At 53.2% G+C, this 24,165-nt stretch overlaps 1 protein-coding gene across 1 annotated transcript; it reads right to left on the bottom strand.

Annotated features, from left to right (window-relative positions):
- Positions 1 to 1,734: 1,734 nt before the first annotated feature.
- plp1a (proteolipid protein 1a) lies at positions 1,735 to 21,934 on the bottom strand. Its single transcript, XM_031789641.1, has 7 exons — positions 21,610 to 21,934; positions 19,423 to 19,609; positions 18,058 to 18,214; positions 6,899 to 7,067; positions 4,152 to 4,225; positions 3,946 to 4,011; positions 1,735 to 3,429 (listed from the first exon to the last, which is right to left on the bottom strand). Exons 1-7 carry the CDS (start codon positions 21,611 to 21,613, stop codon positions 3,349 to 3,351), a joined length of 738 nt encoding a protein of 245 aa, XP_031645501.1. The 5' UTR covers positions 21,614 to 21,934; the 3' UTR covers positions 1,735 to 3,348.
- Positions 21,935 to 24,165: the final 2,231 nt, after the last annotated feature.

Genomic DNA, 24,165 nt, shown 5'->3' with positions numbered 1-24,165 from the left:
CCAGGATTAGGCTTAATCTGGGTCTGGGAAACTGGCACTTCACGTTTTAGGGAGTCAGCTCCAACTGATCCTTCTTAGGGGTTACCATGGAGAAGTGAGGGAGTCAGCCCCAACTGATCCTTCTTAGGGGTTACCATGGAGGAATGAGGGAGTCAGCCCCAACTGATCCTTCTTAGGGGTTACCATGGAGTAATGAGGGGGTCAGCTCCAACTGATCCTTCTTAGGGGTTACCATGGAGGAATGAGGGAGTCAGCCCCAACTGATCCTTCTTAGGGGTTACCATGGAGTAATGAGGGGGTCAGCTCCAACTGATCCTTCTTAGGGGTTACCATGGAGGAATGAGGGAGTCAGCCCCAACTGATCCTTCTTAGGGGTTACCATGGAGTAATGAGGGGGTCAGCTCCAACTGATCCTTCTTAGGGGTTACCATGGAGGAATGAGGGAGTCAGCCCCAACTGATCCTTCTTAGGGGTTACCATGGAGGAATGAGGGAGTCAGCCCCAACTGATCCTTCTTAGGGGTTACCATGGAGAAGTGAGGGGGTCAGCTCCAACTGATCCTTCTTAGGGGTTACCATGGAGGAATGAGGGAGTCAGCCCCAACTGATCCTTAGGGGTTACCATGGAGAAGTGAGGGAGTCAGCCCCAACTGATCCTTAGGGGTTACCATGGAGTAATGAGGGAGTCAGCCCCAACTGATCCTTCTTAGGGGTTACCATGGAGTAATGAGGGGGTCAGCTCCAACTGATCCTTCTTAGGGGTTACCATGGAGAAGTGAGGGGGTCAGCTCCAACTGATCCTTCTTAGGGGTTACCATGGAGAAGTGAGGGAGTCAGCCCCAACTGATCCTTCTTAGGGGTTACCATGGAGTAATGAGGGAGTCATCCCCAACTGATCCTTCTTATTGGTTATAATGGAGGAATAAGGGGGCCAGTCAGGAGGTAGACAATCAGATATGATGTGAGTAAAGGGAGCACATTGTCCCTCAACTGTCTTGGAGTCTTCTGTACAGCTCAAAGCTCTTCCGCTTCTTATTCCTCCTCGTCCACTGGTCTGACTGCCAGGTGGAGGGAGCTGAGTATCTGTAGTCTGACTGCCAGGTGAAGGGAGCTGAGTGTTTCTATAGTCTGACTGCCAGGTGGAGGGAGCTGAGTATCTGTAGTCTGACTGCCAGGTAGAGGGAGCTGAGTGTTTCTGTAGTCTGACTGCCAGGTGGAATGAGCTGAGTGTTTCTGTAGTCTGACTGCCAGGTGAAGGGAGCTGAGTATCTGTAGTCTGACTGCCAGGTGGAGGGAGCTGAGTATCTGTATAGAGAAGAGAGGAGAGAAGCATAACACACCACCAGTCCCAGGAGCACGTCTTCCTATAACACCAACAGCATGGCATAGGTTCTCACACAAAACATTTATATTGAGAGGTAACCGAGTTGGTTCAGTGAGCTATGCTTGTGAGATGAGCAGCCTAGTTTCCCGTGGCAGACTTCACACAAATGTGAATAAATAAAAGCCACGTTGACTAGCTGGTCAGAGCACACAAGGTTTGGTTCTGGGCTCTGACAGTAGTAGCCAAACCTCTGGTTCTGGGCTCTGACAGTAGTAGCCAAACCTTTGGTTCTGGGCTCTGACAGTAGTAGCCAAACCTCTGCTTCTGGGCTCTGACAGTAGTAGCCAAACCTTTGAGTAGCACGGACGTTATGGGTTCAATACCCGGTCGTGACAAAAACAGAGAGAACAATTTCTTTAAAAAAGGACAGACCATCTTTTATTGCCAAACCAATATATCATAAAACACAAAGAAACAAAAACCAGACAACCAGCCAGCCGTCAGTTCACAAAACCAACCTGAGCTGTTGGATCAAGCTTCCACCCAATTGGATAACCTATACTCACAGTATGTTACAAGATATTTTGTTAGCAAGAGATTAAACAGTGTGAATTGTCATTAAGATTAGTACATTTACCTACAGTAAGTACTAGGGGTGTTATACAATAACTACTAATATTTTCTAGACAGCTACAGAGACAAAACTATATAAAAACTGCATTGTTTTGCCTCTATAACAGACCCTCATCCCTTGCGAACGTATACTGCCAGAAGGGGGAGCAATGATAATATCACCTCAATGCAGAGCCATACAGAGTCAAGCATCTTCAGAGATGTTTTAAACTTCTAAATAACATGAAGGTTGCTTTAAAAAAAAAATGAAGCACCTGTAACAACTTTATTATCTCAACATTAAAAACAGAAATATTAAGGACTTCTATTGATCTGTACCAACCAGAAATCTATGGCACAAACTCACAAAAAATGTTGTCCCTTTTCTCTCAGAGATATCCCGTTCATTCAAACAAAATGTTAACCCTTTTCTTTCCAAGTCCCTTCACAGGATCCATCACCTCCAACAGATGGGATGTCGTGCAGCAGTGGGTTCGTCACAGCAGGGTTGTATTCAGGCCTTTGAGGGAAGCCTTCAGCCTTTCTCCTGTCTTTGTCATGAGACCCTCTCCCTATGACATACAATCTGACCCTTGCCATAGACCACGGTCCCTATAGTAACAAAGGGGCCTTGTCACACAGACCTCCCTTCCACCCCCTACCCGGGAGCCGGGGCAGGTAGACCCTAGGAACCCCCTCTGATTGGTTAGTTTTCTAAGAAGTCCTAAGGGGGGCGGCCTCCATTGTTGAGGCCTTTCTGCCTCCCGTGAGAAAAGGCCCTGAGGTCAGAGAGAAGAACTGCAAACGCACACATGTCTGGCACCATGGCAACCAGATGTGAGGGACTGTACCCATGGTAACCGATTATAATCCCAAAGTAGACCCTAACCAAGTAGTCCCTAACCAAGTAGTCCCTAACCACGAGAGTCAGTGGGACATTTATAACTGAATACTTTTGTCAAATAAAATGATCTTTGTTATATTACTAGGTAAGTTTTTACATGTGATTTACGTTTTAAAAAAGTGAAGAAAACATGAAGTATACGTCAGGCACACTAACTGCAGTATATGAGGAACATGACTTTACAAACCCATGATAAAATACACATGGAGAACAACAACAATACAGAAAAGTTCTAACTTGAAGAAGACGGCTTCAGAGTAAAGTAAATCTAACAGGAGAAGAACAGACAAAGCAGTAGACTAAGGTAGTATACGTCTGGGTTTCCACCAAACCACCCGTGGTGCTACGAAGACAGAGTACATGGAAAGGTTGGTGGGTCGTGAAGGAATAGGAATCGTTCAAAGAATCAACTCCACCGGTGGTGTTGAGGATAGGCAGAGGGGTGTTAGGGACTCATAGTGTCCTCTCTGGGTGTCTCTGTCGGATCGGGAGACAGGAAGTGGAGTGTCTTAACATCGTGTGCCTATGCCCTTTCTCCCCAGGTACCGCAGCACCGCAAAGTTATAGGTGGTGGACACCATGTAGGTGAGCTAGAGAGAGATGGAGAAAGAGAGAGCGAGAGAGAGACAAAGAGAGAGACACAGAGAGAGAGAGAGAGAGAGGGTAAGAAAGAGCCCAAAAAGAGACAGATAAGACAGAATTTCGAGCCCCATTTCATGCACCTATTATGTTCATCAAGGACACCTATTATGTTCATCAAGGACACCTATTATGTTCATCAAGGACACCTATTATGTTCATCAAGGACACCTATTATGTTCATCAAGGACACCTATTATGTTCATCAAGGTCACCTATTATGTTCATCAAGGTCCATGACAATCTCAGTATAATTCTGATCTACAGTAGGCTACATTAACAGTGTACTGACATGGTAATGTAACTATGGGATCTTCCCATCAGGAAAAGTACCAGCCGTTATGACGTTATTAGGGTATATATTCTGTCATTCCTTAACACCTACTCTATGTCACATGGGACACAACTCTATTGTAAAGCTGTCACCAATCTGCTCCCAGTGTAGTGATTAGGGCGGGGTCACTCACCAGAGCCAAGAGTGTGATGCCAGCCCCGGCAAACGCTGCGATGTACAGGTCGTAGGTCACACGGAACTGTAAAAGGACAAATCAGAGTCAGAGATGATCATGTGTCATTCTGGAAATATGTCAGAGACGTTAACATTCTAGACTCTAGAGACGCATTGTTTTTAACCCGTCTGCCAAGTTCTATCATGAGAGACTGTATGACTGACCTCTCTGGTTTTGCAGACAGTGGACAGTGTCATCCCACAAGCTTTGCCTGGCAACGCATTCCATGGTAAGAGCCCTGAAAGAGATTACAAATATATTCACATATCCGATTCCCTGCTCTAAAATGTCTGCTTTCACAGTTGGTAATGTCAGGGTATGGTACGGTCTGGTAATGTCCGGTCTGGTACGGTATGTTTTGGTAATGTCCGGTCTGGTACGGTGTGTTCTGGAACGGTCTGGCATGGTAAGTAATGTTCTGATACGGTATGGTACAGGTATGTTCTGGTACGTCTGGTAAGGTACGGTCTTGTACGGTAGGGTCTGGTATGTTCTGGTACATTATGGTCTGGTAAGGTACGGTCTGGTACGGTAAGGTCTGGTATGTTCTGGTACATTATGGTCTGGTATGGTACGGTCTGTTTTGGTAATGTCCGGTCTGGTACAGTGTGTTCTGGAACGGTCTGGCATGGTAAGTAATGTTCTGATACGGTATGTTATGTTCTGGTTTGGTAAGGTACAGCCTGGTACGGTAAGGTCTGGTATGTTCTGTTACATTATGGTCTGGTAAGGTCCGGTAAGGTACGGTCTTGTACGGTAGGGTCTGGTATGTTCTGGTACATTATGGTCTGGTAAGGTACGGTCTGGGACGGTAAGGTCTGGTATGTTCTGGTACATTATGGTCTGGTAAGGTACAGTGTCCCAGCCCAAAATAATTGTGAGGGTAGAACTTACCGGTAAAACGTGAGCCTATCACAATTAACATATATTGCCTAGAAAAATGTAGGCCATGAAAAATGAGCGAATTGCATTGTCTTTCGACGAAAACACTTTTTGCCAAGGCGTAGAGGAGTGGCCGAGACCGCGGCGTGCGCAGACAACAGTGGATGCATCAATTCAGGCTACAAGTGGAGGCCTAATGACAATCCCAGAATGTCATTACAATACACCTAGGTGTTTTATAGCAGCTGTCGGTTTCTATTCATCACATTGTTGGTGCACAGCGCACTGTTGGGGTTTGGATGCTGGAATTATTTTCTGAGTGAACTAATGTGCACAGGTAGCCTACAGGAGCGTCTTTGTTAAGTGATTGTTTGACAATCAGATGAAAACATCATGACTGGTTGTGTTTCTGCCACATTAAAAGGTAATACATGTTAAACGTGGTATGACCAACCTTTACTAGGCCCACAGAGATCATACAGGGTATTCAGAAGGTATTCAGAAGGCATTCAGAAGGTATTCAGAAGGCATTCAGAAGGCATTTAGAAGGTATTCAGAAGGTATTCAGAAGGCATTCAGAAGGCATTCAGAATGCTGGACTATTTCTACGTTTTGTTTTACGTTATAGCCTTTATTCTAAAATAGATTCAAACTGTTTTTTCCCCCCTCAACAATCTACACACATTACCCCATAATGACAAAGCAAAAACAGGTTCAAATTTGTTGCTAAATTTATTAAACCTTAAATATCACAAGTATTCAGACCCTTTACTCAGTACTTTGTTGAAGCACCTTTGGCAGCGATTACAGCCTTGAGTCTTCTTGGGTTTGACGCAACAAGCTTGGCACTCCTGTATTTGGGTAGTTTCTCCCATTATTCTCTGCAGATCCTCTCAAGCTCTGTCAGGTTGGAAAGGGAGTGTTGCTGCACAGCTATTTTCAAGTCTCTCCAGAGATGTTCAATTGGGTTCAAGTCCGGGCTTTGGCTGGGGCACTCAGAAACTCGTCCCGAAGCCACTCATGCATCGTCTTGGTTGTATACTTAGGGTCAATGTCCTGTTGGAAGGTGAACCTTCGCCTCGGTCTGAGGTCCTGAGCGCTCTGGAGCAGGTTGTCATCAAGGATCTCTCTGTACTTTGCGCTGTTCATCTTTCCCTCGATCCTTCATCCAGATGTGACGCTTGGCATTCAGGCCAAAGAGTTCAATCTTGGTTTCAACAGACCAGAGAATCTTGTTTCTCATGGTCAGAGTCTTTAGGTGCCATTTGGCAAACTCCAAGTGGGCTGTCATTTGCCTTTTACTGAGAAGTGGCTTCCATCTGGCCACTCTACCATAAAGGCCTGATTGGTGGAGCACTGCAGAGATGGTTGTCCTTCTGGAAGGTTCTCCCATCTCCACCAGAGGAACTCTGGAGCTCTGTCAGAGTGACCATCAGGTTCTTGGTCACCTCCCTGACCAAGGCCCTTCTCCCCCGATTGCTCATTTTGGCCGGGCAGCCAGCTCTAGGAATAGTCTTGGTGGATCCAAACTTCTTCCATTTAAGTATGACGGAGGCCACTGTGTTCTTGGGGACCTTCAATGCTGCAGACATTTTTTGCTATCCTTCCCCAGATCTGTCTCGGAACTCTCTGGACAATTCCTTCGACCTCATGGCTTGGTTTTTGCTCTGACATTCACTGTCAACTGTAGGACCTTATATAGACACCTTTCCAAATCATGTTCAACCAATTGAATTTACCACAGGTGGACTCCAATCAAGTTGTAGAAACAGCTCAAGGATGATCAATGGAAACAGGATGCACCTGAGCTCCATTTGGAGCCTCAGAGCAGATGGTCTGAATATTTATGTGAATGTGATGTTTTTTTATTATCCATTTACAAAAAATAGAATCCATTTCAGAATAAGGCTGTAACGTAACAAAATGTGGAATTAGTCAAAGGGGTCTGAATACTTACCGAACACACTGTATGTCCCCATATGAATGAACATAGCAGATGATATAGTGAGGTGATGTTCTCTTTCCTTACCGTACTGCCTGGCGTCGATACAGAGCTGGTTGATGCTAGCTGGGGTCTCAGTCAGGACGGTGATGGTGTGGCAGGTAGCGTCCATGTTGTAGAAGAAATAGACAGGCAAGGCAGAGAAGGCAAACACCAACAGCCACACCACTGCCAGAAGGTACGTTATCAATATAAACTGCAGATGAAGAGAGAGATTCATGTTTAGATATGAATTTTAACAGGCCAAAAATGAATCAAGAAGTGCAACTTTCACAGGTTTGTTGAGCTCTCATCTCCAACCTCACTCTCTTACCTCTATCCCACTAGACTCAGCCTCACTATACTTTCACACCATCCTCTCAACTACCTCCTCACCCAGCCTTCCTCCATCCTCATCTTCTTACCTCCACACCATCCACACCCGGTTACCATCACCCCTCCACCCTGTTACCATCACCCCTCTACCCTGTTACCATCACCCCTCTACCCTGTTACCATCACCCCTCTACCCTGTTACCATCACCCCTCTACCCTGTTACCATCACCCCTCCACCCTGTTACCATCACCCCTCCACCCTGTTACCATCACCCCTCCACCCTGTTACCATCACCCCTCCAGCCTGTTACCATCACCCCTCCATCCTGTTACCATCACCCCTCCACCCCATCCTGTTACCATCACCCCTCCACCCCACCCTGCGACCATCACCCCTCCACCCCACCCTGCGACCATCACCCCTCCACCCCATCCTGTTACCATCACCCCTCCACCCCATCCTGTTACCATCACCCCTCCACCCCATCCTGTTACCATCACCCCTCCACCCCATCCTGTTACCATCACCCCTCCAGCCTTTACCATCACCCCTCCAGCTGTTACCATCACCCCTCCACCCTGTTACCATCACCCCTCCACCCTGTTACCATCACCCCTCTAGCCTGTTACCATCACCCCTCCACCCCATCCTGTTACCATCACCCCTCTACCCCAGCCTGTCACCATCACCCCTCCACCCCATCCTGTTACCATCACCCCTCCACCCTGTTACCATCACCCCTCCAGCCCAGCCTGTTACCATCACCCCTCCACCCTGTTACCATCACCCCTCCAGCCCAGCCTGTTACCATCACCCCTCCAGCCCAGCCTGTTACCATCACCCCTCCACCCTGTTACCATCACCCCTCCAGCCCAGCCTGTTACCATCACCCCTCCAGCCCAGCCTGTTACCATCACCCCTCTACCCCAGCCTGTCACCATTCCCCCTCTACCCCAGCCTGTCACCATCACCCCTCTACCCCAGCCTGTCACCATCACCCCTCCACCCTGTTACCATCACCCCTCCACCCCACCCAGTTACCATCACCCCCTCCACCCAGTTACCATCACCCCTCCACCCCACCCAGTTACCATCACCCCTCCACCCCACCCAGTTACCATCACCCCTCCACCCCACCCGAGTTACCATCACCCCTCCACCCAGTTACCATCACCCCTCCACCCTGGTTACCATCACCCCTCCACCCCACCCAGTTACCATCACCCCTCCACCCAGTTACCATCACCCCTCCACCCCACCCAGTTACCATCACCCCTCCACCCTGTTACCATCACCCCTCCACCCCACCCCAGTTACCATCACCCCTCCACCCAGTTACCATCACCCCTCCACCCAGTTACCATCACCCCTCCACCCGTTACCATCACCCTCACCCATTACCACACCCCCACCCAGTTACCATCACCCCTCCACCCAGTTACCATCACCCCTCCCACCCAGTTACCATCACCCCTCCACCCCACCCAGTTACCATCACCCCTCCACCCTAGCCTGTTACCATCACCCCTCCACCCCAGCCTGTTACCATCACCCCTCCACCCCCAGCCTGTTACCATCACCCCTCCACCCCAGCCTTTACCATCACCCCTCCACCCCACCCAGTTACCATCACCCCTCCACCCCAGCCTCTTACCATCACCCTCCACCCCACCCAGTTACCATCACCCCTCCACCCTAGCCTGTTACCATCACCCCTCCACCCCAGCCTGTTACCATCACCCCTCCACCCCAGCCTGTTACCATCACCCCTCCACCCCAGCCTGTTACCATCACCCCTCCACCACAGCCTGCTACCATCACCCCTCCACCACAGCCTGCTACCATCACCCCTCCACCCTGTTACCATCGCCCCTCCACCCCACCAGTTACCATCACCCCTCCACCCCACCCAGTTACCATCACCCCTCCACCCTGTTACCATCACCCCTCCACCCCACCCAGTTACCATCACCCCTCCACCCCAGCCTGTTACCATCACCCCTCCACCACAGCCTGTTACCATCACCCCTCCACCCCACCCAGTTACCATCAGCCCTCCACCCAGTTTACCATCACCCCTCCACCCAGTTACCATCACCCCTCCACCCTGTTACCATCACCCCTCCACCCAGTTACCATCACCCCTCCACCCTGTTACCATCACCCCTCCACCCCACCCAGTTACCATCACCCCTCCACCCCACCCAGTTACCATCACCCCTCCACCACAGCCTGTTACCATCACCCCTCCACCCCACCCAGTTACCATCACCCCTCACCACAGCCTGTTACCATCACCCTCCACCCCACCCAGTTACCATCACCCCTCCACCACAGCCTGTTACCATCACCCCTCCACCACAGCCTGTTACCATCACCCCTCCACCACAGCCTGTTACCATCACCCCTCCACCCCACCCAGTTACCATCACCCCTCCACCCAGTTACCATCACCCCTCCACACCACCCAGTTACCATCACCCCTCCACCCAGTTACCATCACCCCTCCACCCAGTTACCATCACCCCTCCACCCCTCCACCCAGTTACCATCACCCCTCCACCCCTCCACCCCGTTACCATCACCCCTCCACCCCGTTACCATCACCCCTCCACCCCACCCAGTTACCCATCACCCCTCCACCCAGTTACCATCACCCCTCCACCCAGTTACCATCACCCCTCCACCCAACCCAGTTACCATCACCCCTCCACCCAGTTACCATCACCCCTCCACCCCATCCAGTTACCATCACCCCTCCACCCAGTTACCATCACCCCTCCACCCCACCCCAGTTACCATCACCCCTCCACCCCACCCAGTTACCATCACCTCTCCACCCCACCCAGTTACCATCACCCCTCCACCCTAGCCTGTTACCATCACCCCTCCAGCCCAGCCTGTTACCATCACCCCTCCACCACAGCCTGCTACCATCACCCCTCCACCCTGTTACCATCACCCCTCCACCCCACCCAGTTACCATCACCCCTCCACCCCACCCAGTTACCATCACCCCTCCACCACAGCCTGTTACCATCACCCCTCCACCCCACCCAGTTACCATCACCCCTCCACCCTGTTACCATCACCCCTCCACCCCACCCAGTTACCATCACCACTCCACCACAGCCTGTTACCATCACCCCTCCACCACAGCCTGTTACCATCACCCCTCCACCCCAGCCTGTTACCATCACCCCTCCACCCCAGCCTGTTACCATCACCCCTCCACCACAGCCTGCTACCATCACCCCTCCACCCTGTTACCATCACCCCTCCACTCCACCCATTTACCATCACCCCTCCACCCAGTTACCATCACCCCTCCACCCTGTTACCATCACCCCTCCACCCAGTTACCATCACCCCTCCACCCTGTTACCATCACCCCTCCACCCCACCCAGTTACCATCACCCCTCCACCACAGCCTGTTACCATCACCCCTCCACCCCACCCAGTTACCATCACCCCTCCACCCTGTTACCATCACCCCTCCACCCCACCCAGTTACCATCACCCCTCCACCACAGCCTGTTACCATCACCCCTCCACCACAGCCTGTTACCATCACCCCTCCACCCCACCCAGTTACCATCACCCCTCCACCCAGTTACCATCACCCCTCCACACCACCCAGTTACCATCACCCCTCCACCCAGTTACCATCACCCCTCCACCCCTCCACCCAGTTACCATCACCCTTCCACCCCTCCACCCAGTTACCATCACCCCTCCACCCCCTCCACCCGTTACCATCACCCCTCCACCCCGTTACCATCACCCCTCCACCCCCACCCAGTACCATCACCCCTCCACCCAGTTACCATCACCCCTCCACCCAACCCAGTTACCATCACCCCTCCACCCAGTTACCATCACCCCTCCACCCCATCCAGTTACCATCACCCCTCCACCCAGTTACCATCACCCCTCCACCCCCACCCAGTTACCATCACCCCTCCACCCCACCCAGTTACCATCACCCCTCCACCCCACCCAGTTACCATCACCCCTCCACCCCACCCAGTTACCATCACCCCTCCACCCTAGCCTGTTACCATCACCCCTCCACCCCAGCCTGTTACCATCACCCCTCCACCCCAGCCTGTTACCATCACCCCTCCACCACAGCCTGCTACCATCACCCCTCCACCCTGTTACCATCACCCTCCACCCCACCCAGTTACCATCCACCCCTCCACCCCACCCAGTTACCATCACCCCTCCACCACAGCCTGTTACCATCACCCCTCCACCCCACCCAGTTACCATCCACCCCTCCACCCTGTTACCATCACCCCTCCACCCCACCCAGTTACCATCACCCCTCCACCACAGCCTGTTACCATCACCCCTCCAACCACAGCCTGTTACCATCACCCCTCCACCCCAGCCCTGTTACCATCACACCCCCTCCACCCCACGCCTGTTACCATCACACCCTCCAACCACAGCCTGGCTACCATCCACCCCTCCACCACAGGCCTGCTACCATCACCCCTTCCACCCTGTTACCATCGCCCCCTCCACCCCACCCAGGTACCACACCCCTCCACCCACCCAGTACCATCACCCTCTCCACCCCTGTTACCATCACCCCTCCACCCCCACCCAGGTTACCATCACCCCTCCACCCCACCCAGTGACCATCACCCTCCACCCTAGCCTGTTACCATCACCCCTCCACCCCAGGCTGTTACCATCACCCCTCCACCACAGCCTGCTACCATCACCCCTCCACCCTGTTACCACTCACCCCCCACACCCACCCAGTTACCATCACCCCTCCACCCCACCCAGTACCATCACCCCTCCACCACAGCCTGTTACCATCACCCCTCCACCCCACCCAGTTACCATCACCCCTCCACCCTGTTACCATCACCCCTCCACCACAGCCTGTTACCATCACCCCTCCACCACAGCCTGTTACCATCACCCCTCCACCCCAGCCTGTTACCATCACCCCTCCACCCCAGCCTGTTACCATCACCCCTCCACCCCAGCCTGTTACCATCACCCTCCACCACAGCCTGCTACCATCACCCCTCCACCACAGCCTGCTACCATCACCCCTCCACCCTGTTACCATCGCCCCTCCACCCCACCCAGTTACCATCACCCCTCCACCCCACCCAGTTACCATCACCCCTCCACCCTGTTACCATCACCCCTCCACCCCACCCAGTTACCATCACCCCTCCACCCCACCCAGTTACCATCACCCCTCCACCACAGCCTGTTACCATCACCCCTCCACCCCACCCAGTTACCATCACCCCTCCACCCCACCCAGTTACCATCACCCCTCCACCCCACCAGTTACCATCACCCCTCCACCACAGCCTGTTACCATCACCCCTCCACCACAGCCTGTTACCATCACCCCTCCACCCCACCCAGTTACCATCACCCCTCCACCCAGTTACCATCACCCCTCCACACCACCCAGTTACCATCACCCCTCCACCCAGTTACCATCACCCCTCCACCCAGTTACCATCACCCCTCCACCCTGTTACCATCACCCCTCTACCCTGTTACCATCACCCTCTACCCTGTTACCATCACCCCCTCCACCCTGTTACCATCACCCCTCCAGCCTGTTACCATCACCCCTCCATCCTGTTACCATCACCCCTCCACCCCATCCTGTTACCATCACCCCTCCACCCCATCCTGTTACCATCACCCCTCCACCCCATCCTGTTACCATCACCCCTCCACCCTGTTACCATCACCCCTCCCAGCCCAGCCTGTTACCATCACCCCTCCACCCTGTTACCATCACCCCTCCAGCCCAGCCTGTTACCATCACCCCTCCAGCCCAGCCTGTTACCATCACCCCTCCACCCTGTTACCATCACCCCTCCACCCTGTTACCATCACCCCTCCAGCCCAGCCTGTTACCATCACCCCTCTACCCCAGCCTGTCACCATCACCCCTCTACCCCAGCCTGTCACCATCACCCCTCTACCCCAGCCTGTCACCATCACCCCTCTACCCCAGCCTGTCACCATCACCCCTCCACCCCACCCAGTTACCATCACCCCTCCACCCAGTTACCATCACCCCTCCACCCCACCCAGTTACCATCACCCCTCCACCCCACCCAGTTACCATCACCCCTCCACCCAGTTACCATCACCCTCCACCCCGTTACCATCACCCCTCCACCCTGTTACCATCACCCCTCCACCCCACCCAGTTACCATCACCCCTCCACCCAGTTACCATCACCCCTCTACCCTGTTACCATCACCCCTCTACCCTGTTACCATCACCCCTCCACCCTGTTACCATCACCCCTCCACCCTGTTACCATCACCCCTCCAGCCTGTTACCATCACCCCTCCATCCTGTTACCATCACCCCTCCACCCCATCCTGTTACCATCACCCCTCCACCCCATCCTGTTACCATCACCCCTCCAGCCTGTTACCATCACCCCTCCAGCCTGTTACCATCACCCCTCCACCCTGTTACCATCACCCCTCCACCCTGTTACCATCACCCCTCTAGCCTGTTACCATCACCCCTCCACCCCATCCTGTTACCATCACCCCTCTACCCCAGCCTGTCACCATCACCCCTCCACCCCATCCTGTTACCATCACCCCTCCACCCTGTTACCATCACCCCTCCAGCCCAGCCTGTTACCATCACCCCTCCACCCTGTTACCATCACCCCTCCAGCCCAGCCTGTTACCATCACCCCTCCAGCCCAGCCTGTTACCATCACCCCTCCAGCCCAGCCTGTTACCATCACCCCTCCACCCTGTTACCATCACCCCTCCAGCCCAGCCTGTTACCATCACCCCTCCAGCCCAGCCTGTTACCATCACCCCTCTACCCCAGCCTGTCACCATCACCCCTCTACCCCAGTCTGTCACCATCACCCCTCTACCCCCAGCCTGTCACCATCACCCCTCCACCCTGTTACCATCACCCCTCCACCCCACCCAGTTACCATCACCCCTCCACCCAGTTACCATCACCCCTCCACCCCGTTACCATCACCCCTCCACCCTGTTACCATCACCCCTCCACCCTGTTACCATCACCCCTCCACCCCACCCAGTTACCATCACCCCTCCACCCAGTTACCATCACCCCTCCACCCCACCCAGTTACCATCACCCCTCCACCCCACCCAGTTACCATCACCCCTCCACCCTACGCTGTTACCATCACCCCTCCACCACAGCCTGTTACCATCACCCCTCCACCACAGCCTGTTACCATCACCCCTCCACCCCACCCAGTTACCATCACCCCTCACCACAGCCTGTTACCATCACCCCTCCACCCCACCCAGTTACCATCACCCCTCCACCCTGTTACCATCACCCCTCCACCCCACCCAGTTACCATCACCCCTCCACCACAGCCTGTTACCATCACCCCTCCACCACAGCCTGTTACCATCACCCCTCCACCCCAGCCTGTTACCATCACCCCTCCACCCCAGCCTGTTACCATCACCCCTCCACCACAGCCTGCTACCATCACCCCTCCACCACAGCCTGCTACCATCACCCCTCCACCCTGTTACCATCGCCCCTCCACCCCCACCCAGTTACCATCACCCCTCCACCCCACCCAGTTACCATCACCCCTCCACCCTGTTACCATCACCCCTCCACCCTGTTACCATCACCCCTCCACCCCACCCAGTTACCATCACCCCTCCACCCTAGCCTGTTACCATCACCCCTCCACCCCAGCCTGTTACCATCACCCCTCCACCCCAGCCTGTTACCATCACCCCTCCACCACAGCCTGCTACCATCACCCCTCCACCCTGTTACCATCACCCCTCCACCCCACCCAGTTACCATCACCCCTCCACCCCACCCAGTTACCATCACCCCTCCACCACAGCCTGTTACCATCACCCCTCCACCCCACCCAGTTACCATCACCCCTCCACCCTGTTACCATCACCCCTCCACCACAGCCTGTTACCATCACCCCTCCACCACAGCCTGTTACCATCACCCCTCCACCCCAGCCTGTTACCATCACCCCTCCACCCCAGCCTGTTACCATCACCCCTCCACCCCAGCCTGTTACCATCACCCCTCCACCACAGCCTGCTACCATCACCCCTCCACCACAGCCTGCTACCATCACCCCTCCACCCTGTTACCATCGCCCCTCCACCCCACCCAGTTACCATCACCCCTCCACCACAGCCTGTTACCATCACCCCTCCACCCCACCCAGTTACCATCACCCCTCCACCCTGTTACCATCACCCCTCCACCCCACCCAGTTACCATCACCCCTCCACCACAGCCTGTTACCATCACCCCTCCACCACAGCCTGTTACCATCACCCCTCCACCCCACCCAGTTACCATCACCCCTCCACCCTGTTACCATCACCCCTCCACCCCACCCAGTTACCATCACCCCTCCACCACAGCCTGTTACCATCACCCCTCCACCACAGCCTGTTACCATCACCCCTCCACCCCACCCAGTTACCATCACCCCTCCACCCAGTTACCATCACCCCTCCACACCACCCAGTTACCATCACCCCTCCACCCAGTTACCATCACCCCTCCACCCAGTTACCATCACCCCTCCACCCCGTTACCATCACCCCTCCACCCTGTTACCATCACCCCTCCACCCCACCCAGTTACCATCACCCCTCCACCCAGTTACCATCACCCCTCTACCCTGTTACCATCACCCCTCTACCCTGTTACCATCACCCCTCTACCCTGTTACCATCACCCCTCTACCCTGTTACCATCACCCCTCCACCCTGTTACCATCACCCCTCCACCCTGTTACCATCACCCCTCCAGCCTGTTACCATCACCCCTCCATCCTGTTACCATCACCCCTCCACCCCATCCTGTTACCATCACCCCTCCACCCCATCCTGTTACCATCACCCCTCCACCCCATCCTGTTACCATCACCCCTCCAGCCTGTTACCATCACCCCTCCAGCCTGTTACCATCACCCCTCCACCCTGTTACCATCACCCCTCCACCCTGTTACCATCACCCCTCTAGCCTGTTACCATCACCCCTCCACCCCATCCTGTTACCATCACCCCTCTACCCCAGCCTGTCACCATCACCCCTCCACCCCATCCTGTTACCATCACCCCTCCACCCTGTTACCATCACCCCTCCAGCCCAGCCTGTTACCATCACCCCTCCACCCTGTTACCATCACCCCTCCAGCCAGCCTGTTACCATCACCCCTCCAGCCCAGCCTGTTACCATCACCCCTCCACCCTGTTACCATCACCCCTCCACCCTGTTACCATCACCCCTCCAGCCCAGCCTGTTACCATCACCCCTCTACCCCAGCCTGTCACCATCACCCCTCTACCCCAGCCTGTCACCATCACCCCCTCTACCCCAGCCTGTCACCATCACCCCTCCACCCTGTTACCATCACCCCTCCACCCCACCCAGTTACCATCACCCCTCCACCCCACCCAGTTACCATCACCCCTCCACCCAGTTACCATCACCCCTCCACCCCACCCAGTTACCATCACCCCTCCACCCCACCCAGTTACCATCACCCCTCCACCCAGTTACCATCACCCCTCCACCCCGTTACCATCACCCCTCCACCCTGTTACCATCACCCCTCCACCCCACCCAGTTACCATCACCCCTCCACCCAGTTACCATCACCCCTCTACCCTGTTACCATCACCCCTCCACCCTGTTACCATCACCCCTCCATCCTGTTACCATCACCCCTCCATCCTGTTACCATCACCCCTCCATCCTGTTACCATCACCCCTCCATCCTGTTACCATCACCCCTCCACCCCATCCCGTTACCATCACCCCTCCACCCCATCCTGTTACCATCACCCCTCCAGCCTGTTACCATCACCCCTCCAGCCTGTTACCATCACCCCTCCAGCCTGTTACCATCACCCCTCCACCCTGTTACCATCACCCCTCCACCCTGTTACCATCACCCCTCTAGCCTGTTACCATCACCCCTCCACCCCATCCTGTTACCATCACCCCTCTACCCCAGCCTGTCACCATCACCCCTCCACCCCATCCTGTTACCATCACCCCTCCCCCCTGTTACCATCACCCCTCCAGCCCAGCCTGTTACCATCACCCCTCCACCCTGTTACCATCACCCCTCCAGCCCAGCCTGTTACCATCACCCCTCCAGCCCAGCCTGTTACCATCACCCCTCCACCCTGTTACCATCACCCCTCCAGCCCAGCCTGTTACCATCACCCCTCCAGCCCAGCCTGTTACCATCACCCCTCTACCCCAGCCTGTCACCATCACCCCTCTACCCCAGCCTGTCACCATCACCCCTCTACCCCAGCCTGTCACCATCACCCCTCCACCCTGTTACCATCACCCCTCCACCCCACCCAGTTACCATCACCCCTCCACCCAGTTACCATCACCCCTCCACCCCACCCAGTTACCATCACCCCTCCACCCCACCCAGTTACCATCACCCCTCCACCCCACCCAGTTACCATCACCCCTCCACCCAGTTACCATCACCCCTCCACCCCGTTACCATCACCCCTCCACCCCGTTACCATCACCCCTCCACCCTGTTACCATCACCCCTCCACCCCACCCAGTTACCATCACCCCTCCACCCAGTTACCATCACCCCTCCACCCCACCCAGTTACCATCACCCCTCCACCCCACCCAGTTACCATCACCCCTCCACCCTACCCTGTTACCATCACCCCTCCACCACAGCCTGTTACCATCACCCCTCCACCACAGCCTGTTACCATCACCCCTCCACCACAGCCTGTTGCCATCACACCTCCACCACAGCCTGTTGCCATCACACCTCCAACATTTCCCCCACTCTCTCACCGTGCTACTAAGACATCGTCCACACAGGGTGCTCCTGAACTCTCCGAAGGTCTGCTTGGCGGCGCTGGTGGTGTAGAATCCCTCCGCCAGCAGTACGATGCAATAGAGGAAGAAGAATGAAGCCAAGCCATAGATAACATACTGGAAGTACTGGATACTATGTTGGAAGAGCAGAAGAGGAGGGGCAGGAGGGTGAAGGAAGAGGAGGGGCAGGGGGGTAAAGGAAGAGGAGGGGCAGGGGGGTAAAGGAAGAGGAGGGGCAGGGGAGAAGGAAGAGGAGGGGCAGGATGGTGAAGGAAGAGGAGGGGCAGGGGAGTGAAGGAAGAGGAGGGGGCAGGATGGTGAAGGAAGAGGAGGGGCAAAGGAAGAGGGGCAGGGGGGGTGAAGGAAGAGGAGGGGCAGGGGGGTAAAGGAAGAGGGGCAGGGGGGGTGAAGGAAGAGGAGGGGCAGGGGGGTAAAGGAAGAGGAGGGGCAGGGGGGTAAAGGAAGAGGAGGGGCAGGGGAGAAGGAAGAGGAGGGGCAGGATGGTGAAGGAAGAGGAGGGGCAGGATGGTGAAGGAAGAGGGGGGGCAGGGGAGTGAAGGAAGAGGAGGGGCAGGATGGTGAAGGAAGAGGAGGGGCAGGATGGTGAAGGAAGAGGAGGGGCAGGGGAGTGAAGGAAGAGGAGGGGCAGGATGGTGAAGGAAGAGGAGGGGCAAAGGAAGAGGGGCAGGGGTGAAGGAAGAGGAGGGGCAGGGGGGTAAAGGAAGAGGAGGGGCAGGGGTGAAGGAAGAGGAGGGGCAGGGGTGAAGGAAGAGGAGGGGCAGGGGAGAAGGAAGAGGAGGGGCAGGGGAGAAGGAAGAGGAGGGGCAAGGGGTGAAGGAAGAGGAGGGTCAGGGGAGTGAAGGAAGAGGAGGGTCAGGGGAGTGAAGGAAGAGGAGGGGCAGGGGAGTGAAGGAAGAGGAGGGGCAGGGGAGTGAAGGAAGAGGAGGGGCAGGGGAGTGAAGGAAGAGGAGGGGCAGGGGAGTGAAGGAAGAGGAGGGGCAGGGGAGTGAAGGAAGAGGAGGGGCAGGGGAGTGAAGGAAGAGGAGGGGCAGGGGAGTGAAGGAAGAGGGGGGGCAGGGGAGAAGAAGTATTAGGACACATCACTACAGTAGGACTATGATGTCTACCATTAACAGTAGGTCTACCATTAACAGTAGGTCTGCCGTTTAGTTCAATGTACTTATACAGCAGACTTAGGTCCTGGATCGCCAAAACAATTTAGGTTTTTGTTCCAGCCCAGCTATAACAAAGCCTAGGTCTTGGCCACCCATATTCTAATCAGTTGCAGCTATTCCTAGGGGGGTAGTTTAGGGATAAAGCAATAGCCTTTGAGCCACTCACAGGTAGGCCAGGGTAATGTAGTCCTGTAGGTTACGGGCGAAGTATGTCTCGATGAGTCTCTCCGTCTCAGTGAGGGCCTGGTGACCACAGCCACAGAACAGAGCGATCCCAGAGAAACACAGCAGAGTGGCCACCAGGGAGCAATATGGTACCCCTCCCAGGCACTTCATACAGCAGTCATAACAACCTATAGGACAGGACATAACGACTTAGGGGTTAATGTAGGGTTACGTATGGGTTACCTGTAGAGAAGCATAGGGCAATCCTCCCAGGCACTTCATACAGCAGTCATAACAACCTATAGGACAGGACATATCGACATAGGGGTTAATGTAGGGTTACGTATGGGTTACCTCTAGAGAAGCATAGGGCAATCCTCCCAGGGAGTGGTAATGAACACACGTCACTGTGACTAAATGGATGGATAAACAACTGTATACTGTAAGGATCTGGCTACAGTTATTACACTATCCAGCTGTGGTCGTAAAATCTATCATCCCTCGGTTACTCTTTGTGGCTTTGGACTGCTCTGTTCCCTATGCACAGTAGTGTTCAGTCTGTCGGCTAGCTACGGGCATTCTTCCCCAGAGTCATGTGCTGTGAATGGGCCCTTAGGATGTGAGGATCTGTCTGTCCCAAACCCAGCACTAACCTTGGCTCCAATCAGCGCTCACACCATGGAGAGTGGGAGAAAAGAGGGAGGACAGAGAAAGAGACTAAGAAAGAGAGAGGCTGCTTGTGTGGCTGCAGAGACAATGTTCTTTGTCCCGGTGCAGTGTGGGAAGACAAGGGCCACCAATGTCAAGCAAACAATAGCCAGAGCCAACTCCAGCACCCACACTGGGGTTTATAGGAGCAGAAGGATGCTTGTGACAACCGGAGGGATATCCAATAGTCCGTGGTGGAAGTGGGGAAAGGCACGCTCTCCCTCAGAAGACTGGCTGGAGCTGGTACCATTATTACAGTTGGCACAGATGGCAGGAAGGGGCACCATGCACATGCACTCCGTGACTCCAGGGTTTTGTTTGTTTGCGTGCGTGTGTGCGTGTGTGTGTGTGTGTGTGGAAAGTGTGATCAGGCTGTCTTCCAGGTTGCATAATCACTCCAGTGTGGAAATGAGTTTTATACCAATTAAAAAGTTTGCCAATGAAAGAACACGGACTAAGAGCCAATTGATGGTTGATTGGAAAATGTGGTTGGAGACTCCGTATGGATGGTGTGCTGCAATTACGGAGACATCAGAAGCACGCAGAAGCCAAATTGAGCTTTGGACCGCATCACCTTGCTCCTCTCAAATGTTGTAACAATGCGCAGGGCTCCATATAGTTCCGCATTGACATGATTAGTTGGCGGTGGGTGATGGCGGGATGTCCTGTATTAACACAAACTCACTTCCTTGACAACAGCTCCGCGAAGCGCAAGAAGTATAAATGCCCTGCCTTCTGCAGAGGCCGTATCACTTTAAATGCTTCACGGCCAATGCAGACGTAAGATTGACCATGAAGCGCCTTTTCTAAACACACTGCCGAAAAGCCTCTTCAGTAACATGACTTGATATTCAGCACTTTACTTTTCAAGTCTCAACACTTATGTTCAAGCAATTTTGTTATTGTGACAAAATAGCAGTACTTATCATACACAGAGGAAGGAAAATAGCATAGTCACCCAGCAACAGGTGCAGGGGTTTTCTACCTAGTTTAAAACAGTTCCACTTCTCCATTTGCACAATTCTAGCCTCAAAAGTCCCCTCTCGAGAACTGCAGAGAGGAACTATACTAATAAAGACACGGACCTATTAGGGACCTCAAACAACTTCTCATGGACATCACAGACCTTTATGCCCGAGAAGCAAGTGAAACAGGAACTGAAGCCCATTAGTGTTCAAATTGTTGCAAAGTGGCCTATAATTAATTCACTTGCTACTTTCCTAAAACCAATAGCACTTAGAACACATTGGGTTGGTAAAAATGAAGACATTGTAAGTGAAAGACAATGCACTTCTGAAAAGTAGGCTAGTTTGTACCTCTCGAAAGCATTAAACAAATCACTTATCAGCACTTTTCATGCCAGCCATAATATAATTCCAAAATCATTCAAAGAATACCAACGAAAATGTACAGTTTGATTTGTGGTTGGTTGGCTATTAATAGCCATTTAGAGGTACCATAACAAATGTAGACGACTTACCCATGTTGTCTCTGGTAGGATGTGTGCTCAATACCGGGGTTCTGTGCTGCTTCCCACCCCAACTGCTCGATGATATTATGCACGACTTGTCCTCAGCACCCGTATATCAATCTCAACTCGCTGTCTCTTTCTCTCTCTCTCCAACAATGAACAGACAGACCCGCTGATGGCTGAAAGTTGAATCTTAAAGAAACAATGTCGCTTTTCAATGAACTAGGGGTCCGCACTAGAACTGGCCGGGTTCAAGACTGAGGATAATGAAGGTCAACTTCTCTCGCCGTTGGAGAAATGTACTTCAGTTCATCGTTAGTAAGCAGCACCACGTGCATTTGCATATCATTGTGGTAGCATATCCAAGATGTCTTCCCAGAAAATATTTCACATTATTTTCTTTCTTTCTTTTGTTTTCAAGTGTAGCCTAGTCTAATAGGCCTAGCAGTAGTGATGTAGGACTACTGTTTCATGGGATAATAAATAAAACAACAACCTACTGGCCTTGTATGAACCATCCTGATCTCGCTAGCTTACATTTTGTTTACGGGCTCCTAACCAACTGTGCTATTGTGTGTTTATTGCGTTATTTGTATGACGAGCTTGGAGGGCACTATGGTGTTAAATGCCGAGCTGTAGTCGATGAACAGCATTCTCACATAGGTATTCCTCTTGTCCAGATGGGTTAGGGCAGTGTGGTTGAGATTGCATCATCTGTGGACCTATTTGGGCGGTAAGCAAATTGGAGTGGGTCTAGGGTGTCAGGTAGGGTGGAGGTGATATGGTCCTTGACTAGTCTCTCAAAGCACTTCATGATGACGGAAGTGAGTGCTACGGGCGGTAGTCGTTTAGCTCAGTTACCTTAGCTTTATTGGGAACAGGAACAATGGTGGCCCTCTTGAAGCATGTGGGGACAGCAGACTGGGATAGGGATTGATTGAATATGTCCGTAAACACACCAGCCAGCTGGTCTGCGCATGCTCTGAGGGCGCGGCTGGGGATGCCGTCTGGGCCTGCAGCCTTGCGAGGGTTGACACGTTTAAATCTTTTTCTCACGTCGGCTGCAGTGAAGGAGAGTCCACATGTTTTGGTTGCGGGCCGTGTCAGTGGCACTGTATTGTCCTCAAAGCGGGCAAAAAAGTTATTTAGTCTGTCTGGGAGCAAGACATCCTGGTCCGTGACGGGGCTGTTTTTTTTTTTGTAATCCATGATTGACTGTAGACCCTGCCACATACCTCTTGTGTCTGAGCCGTTGAATTGAGAGCATTAGGCCGCTGTGTGTGAGAACATTAGGCCGTTGTGTGTGAGAACATTAGGCCGTTGTGTGAGAACATTAGGCCGCTGTGTGAGAACATTAGGCCGTTGTGTGAGAACATAAGGCCGTTGTGTGAGAACATTAGGTCGTTGTGTGAGATTCATTAGGCCGTTGTGTGAGAACATTAGGCCGTTGTGTGAGAACATTAGGTCGCTGTGTGAGAACATTTGGCCGCTGTGTGAGAACATTTGGCCGCTGTGTGAGAACATTAGGCTGTTGTGTGAGAACATTAGGCCGTTGTGTGAGAACATTTGGCCGCTGTGTGAGAACATTTGGCCGCTGTGTGAGAACATTAGGCTGTTGTGTGAGAACATTAGGCCGTTGTGTGAGAACATTAGGCCGCTGTGCATCCCTTAGTGGCTGTGTGTGAAACAGTTGGTTTCTGCTGCTTTGAAACTACACCGAACAAACATATAAACGCAACATGCAACAATTTCAAAGATTTTTACTGAGTTACAGTTCATACAAGGAAATCAGTACATTTAAATAAACTCATTAGGCCCTAATCTATGGATTTCACACGAGACTGGGAATACAGATATGCATCTGTTGGTCACAGATACCTAAAAGGTAAGGGTGTGGATCATTAAACCAGTCAGTATCTGGTGTGACCATTTGCCTCATGCAGCGCGACATCTCTTTCACATAGAGTTGATCAGGCGGTTGATTGTGACCTGTGGAATGTTGTCCCACTCCTCTTTAATGGCTGTGTGAAGTTGCTGGATATTTTCAGGAACTGGAACACTCTGCCGTACACGTCGATCCAGAGCATCCTAAACATGCTCAATGGGTGACATGTCTGCCTCCACACTGACTCTGTACCGTAACACCCTGTATATAGCCTCCTCACATTGACTCTGTACCGTAACCCCCTGTACATAGCCTCCTCACATTGACTCTGTACCATAACATCCTGTATATAGCCTCCTCACATTGACTCTGTACCATAACACCCTGTATATAGCCTCCACATCGACTCTGTACCGTAACACCCTGTATATAGCCTCCACATTGACTCTGTACCGTAACACCCTGTATATAGCCTCCACATTGACCCTGTACCGTAACACCCTGTATATCGCCTCCACATTGACTCTGTACCGTAACACCCTGTATATAGCCTCCACATTGACTCTGTACCGTAACACCCTGTATATAGCCTCCACATTGACTCTGTACCGTAACACCCTGTATATAGCCTCCACATTGACTCTGTACCGTAACACCCTGTATATAGTCTCCACAATGAC

The sequence above is a fragment of the Oncorhynchus kisutch genome, linkage group LG15 (genome assembly GCF_002021735.2).
Source record: "Oncorhynchus kisutch isolate 150728-3 linkage group LG15, Okis_V2, whole genome shotgun sequence".
NCBI lineage: Eukaryota > Metazoa > Chordata > Actinopteri > Salmoniformes > Salmonidae > Oncorhynchus > Oncorhynchus kisutch.
Note: the sequence above shows the minus strand (reverse complement) of the source record. Positions and strands in the feature narration are given on the sequence as shown.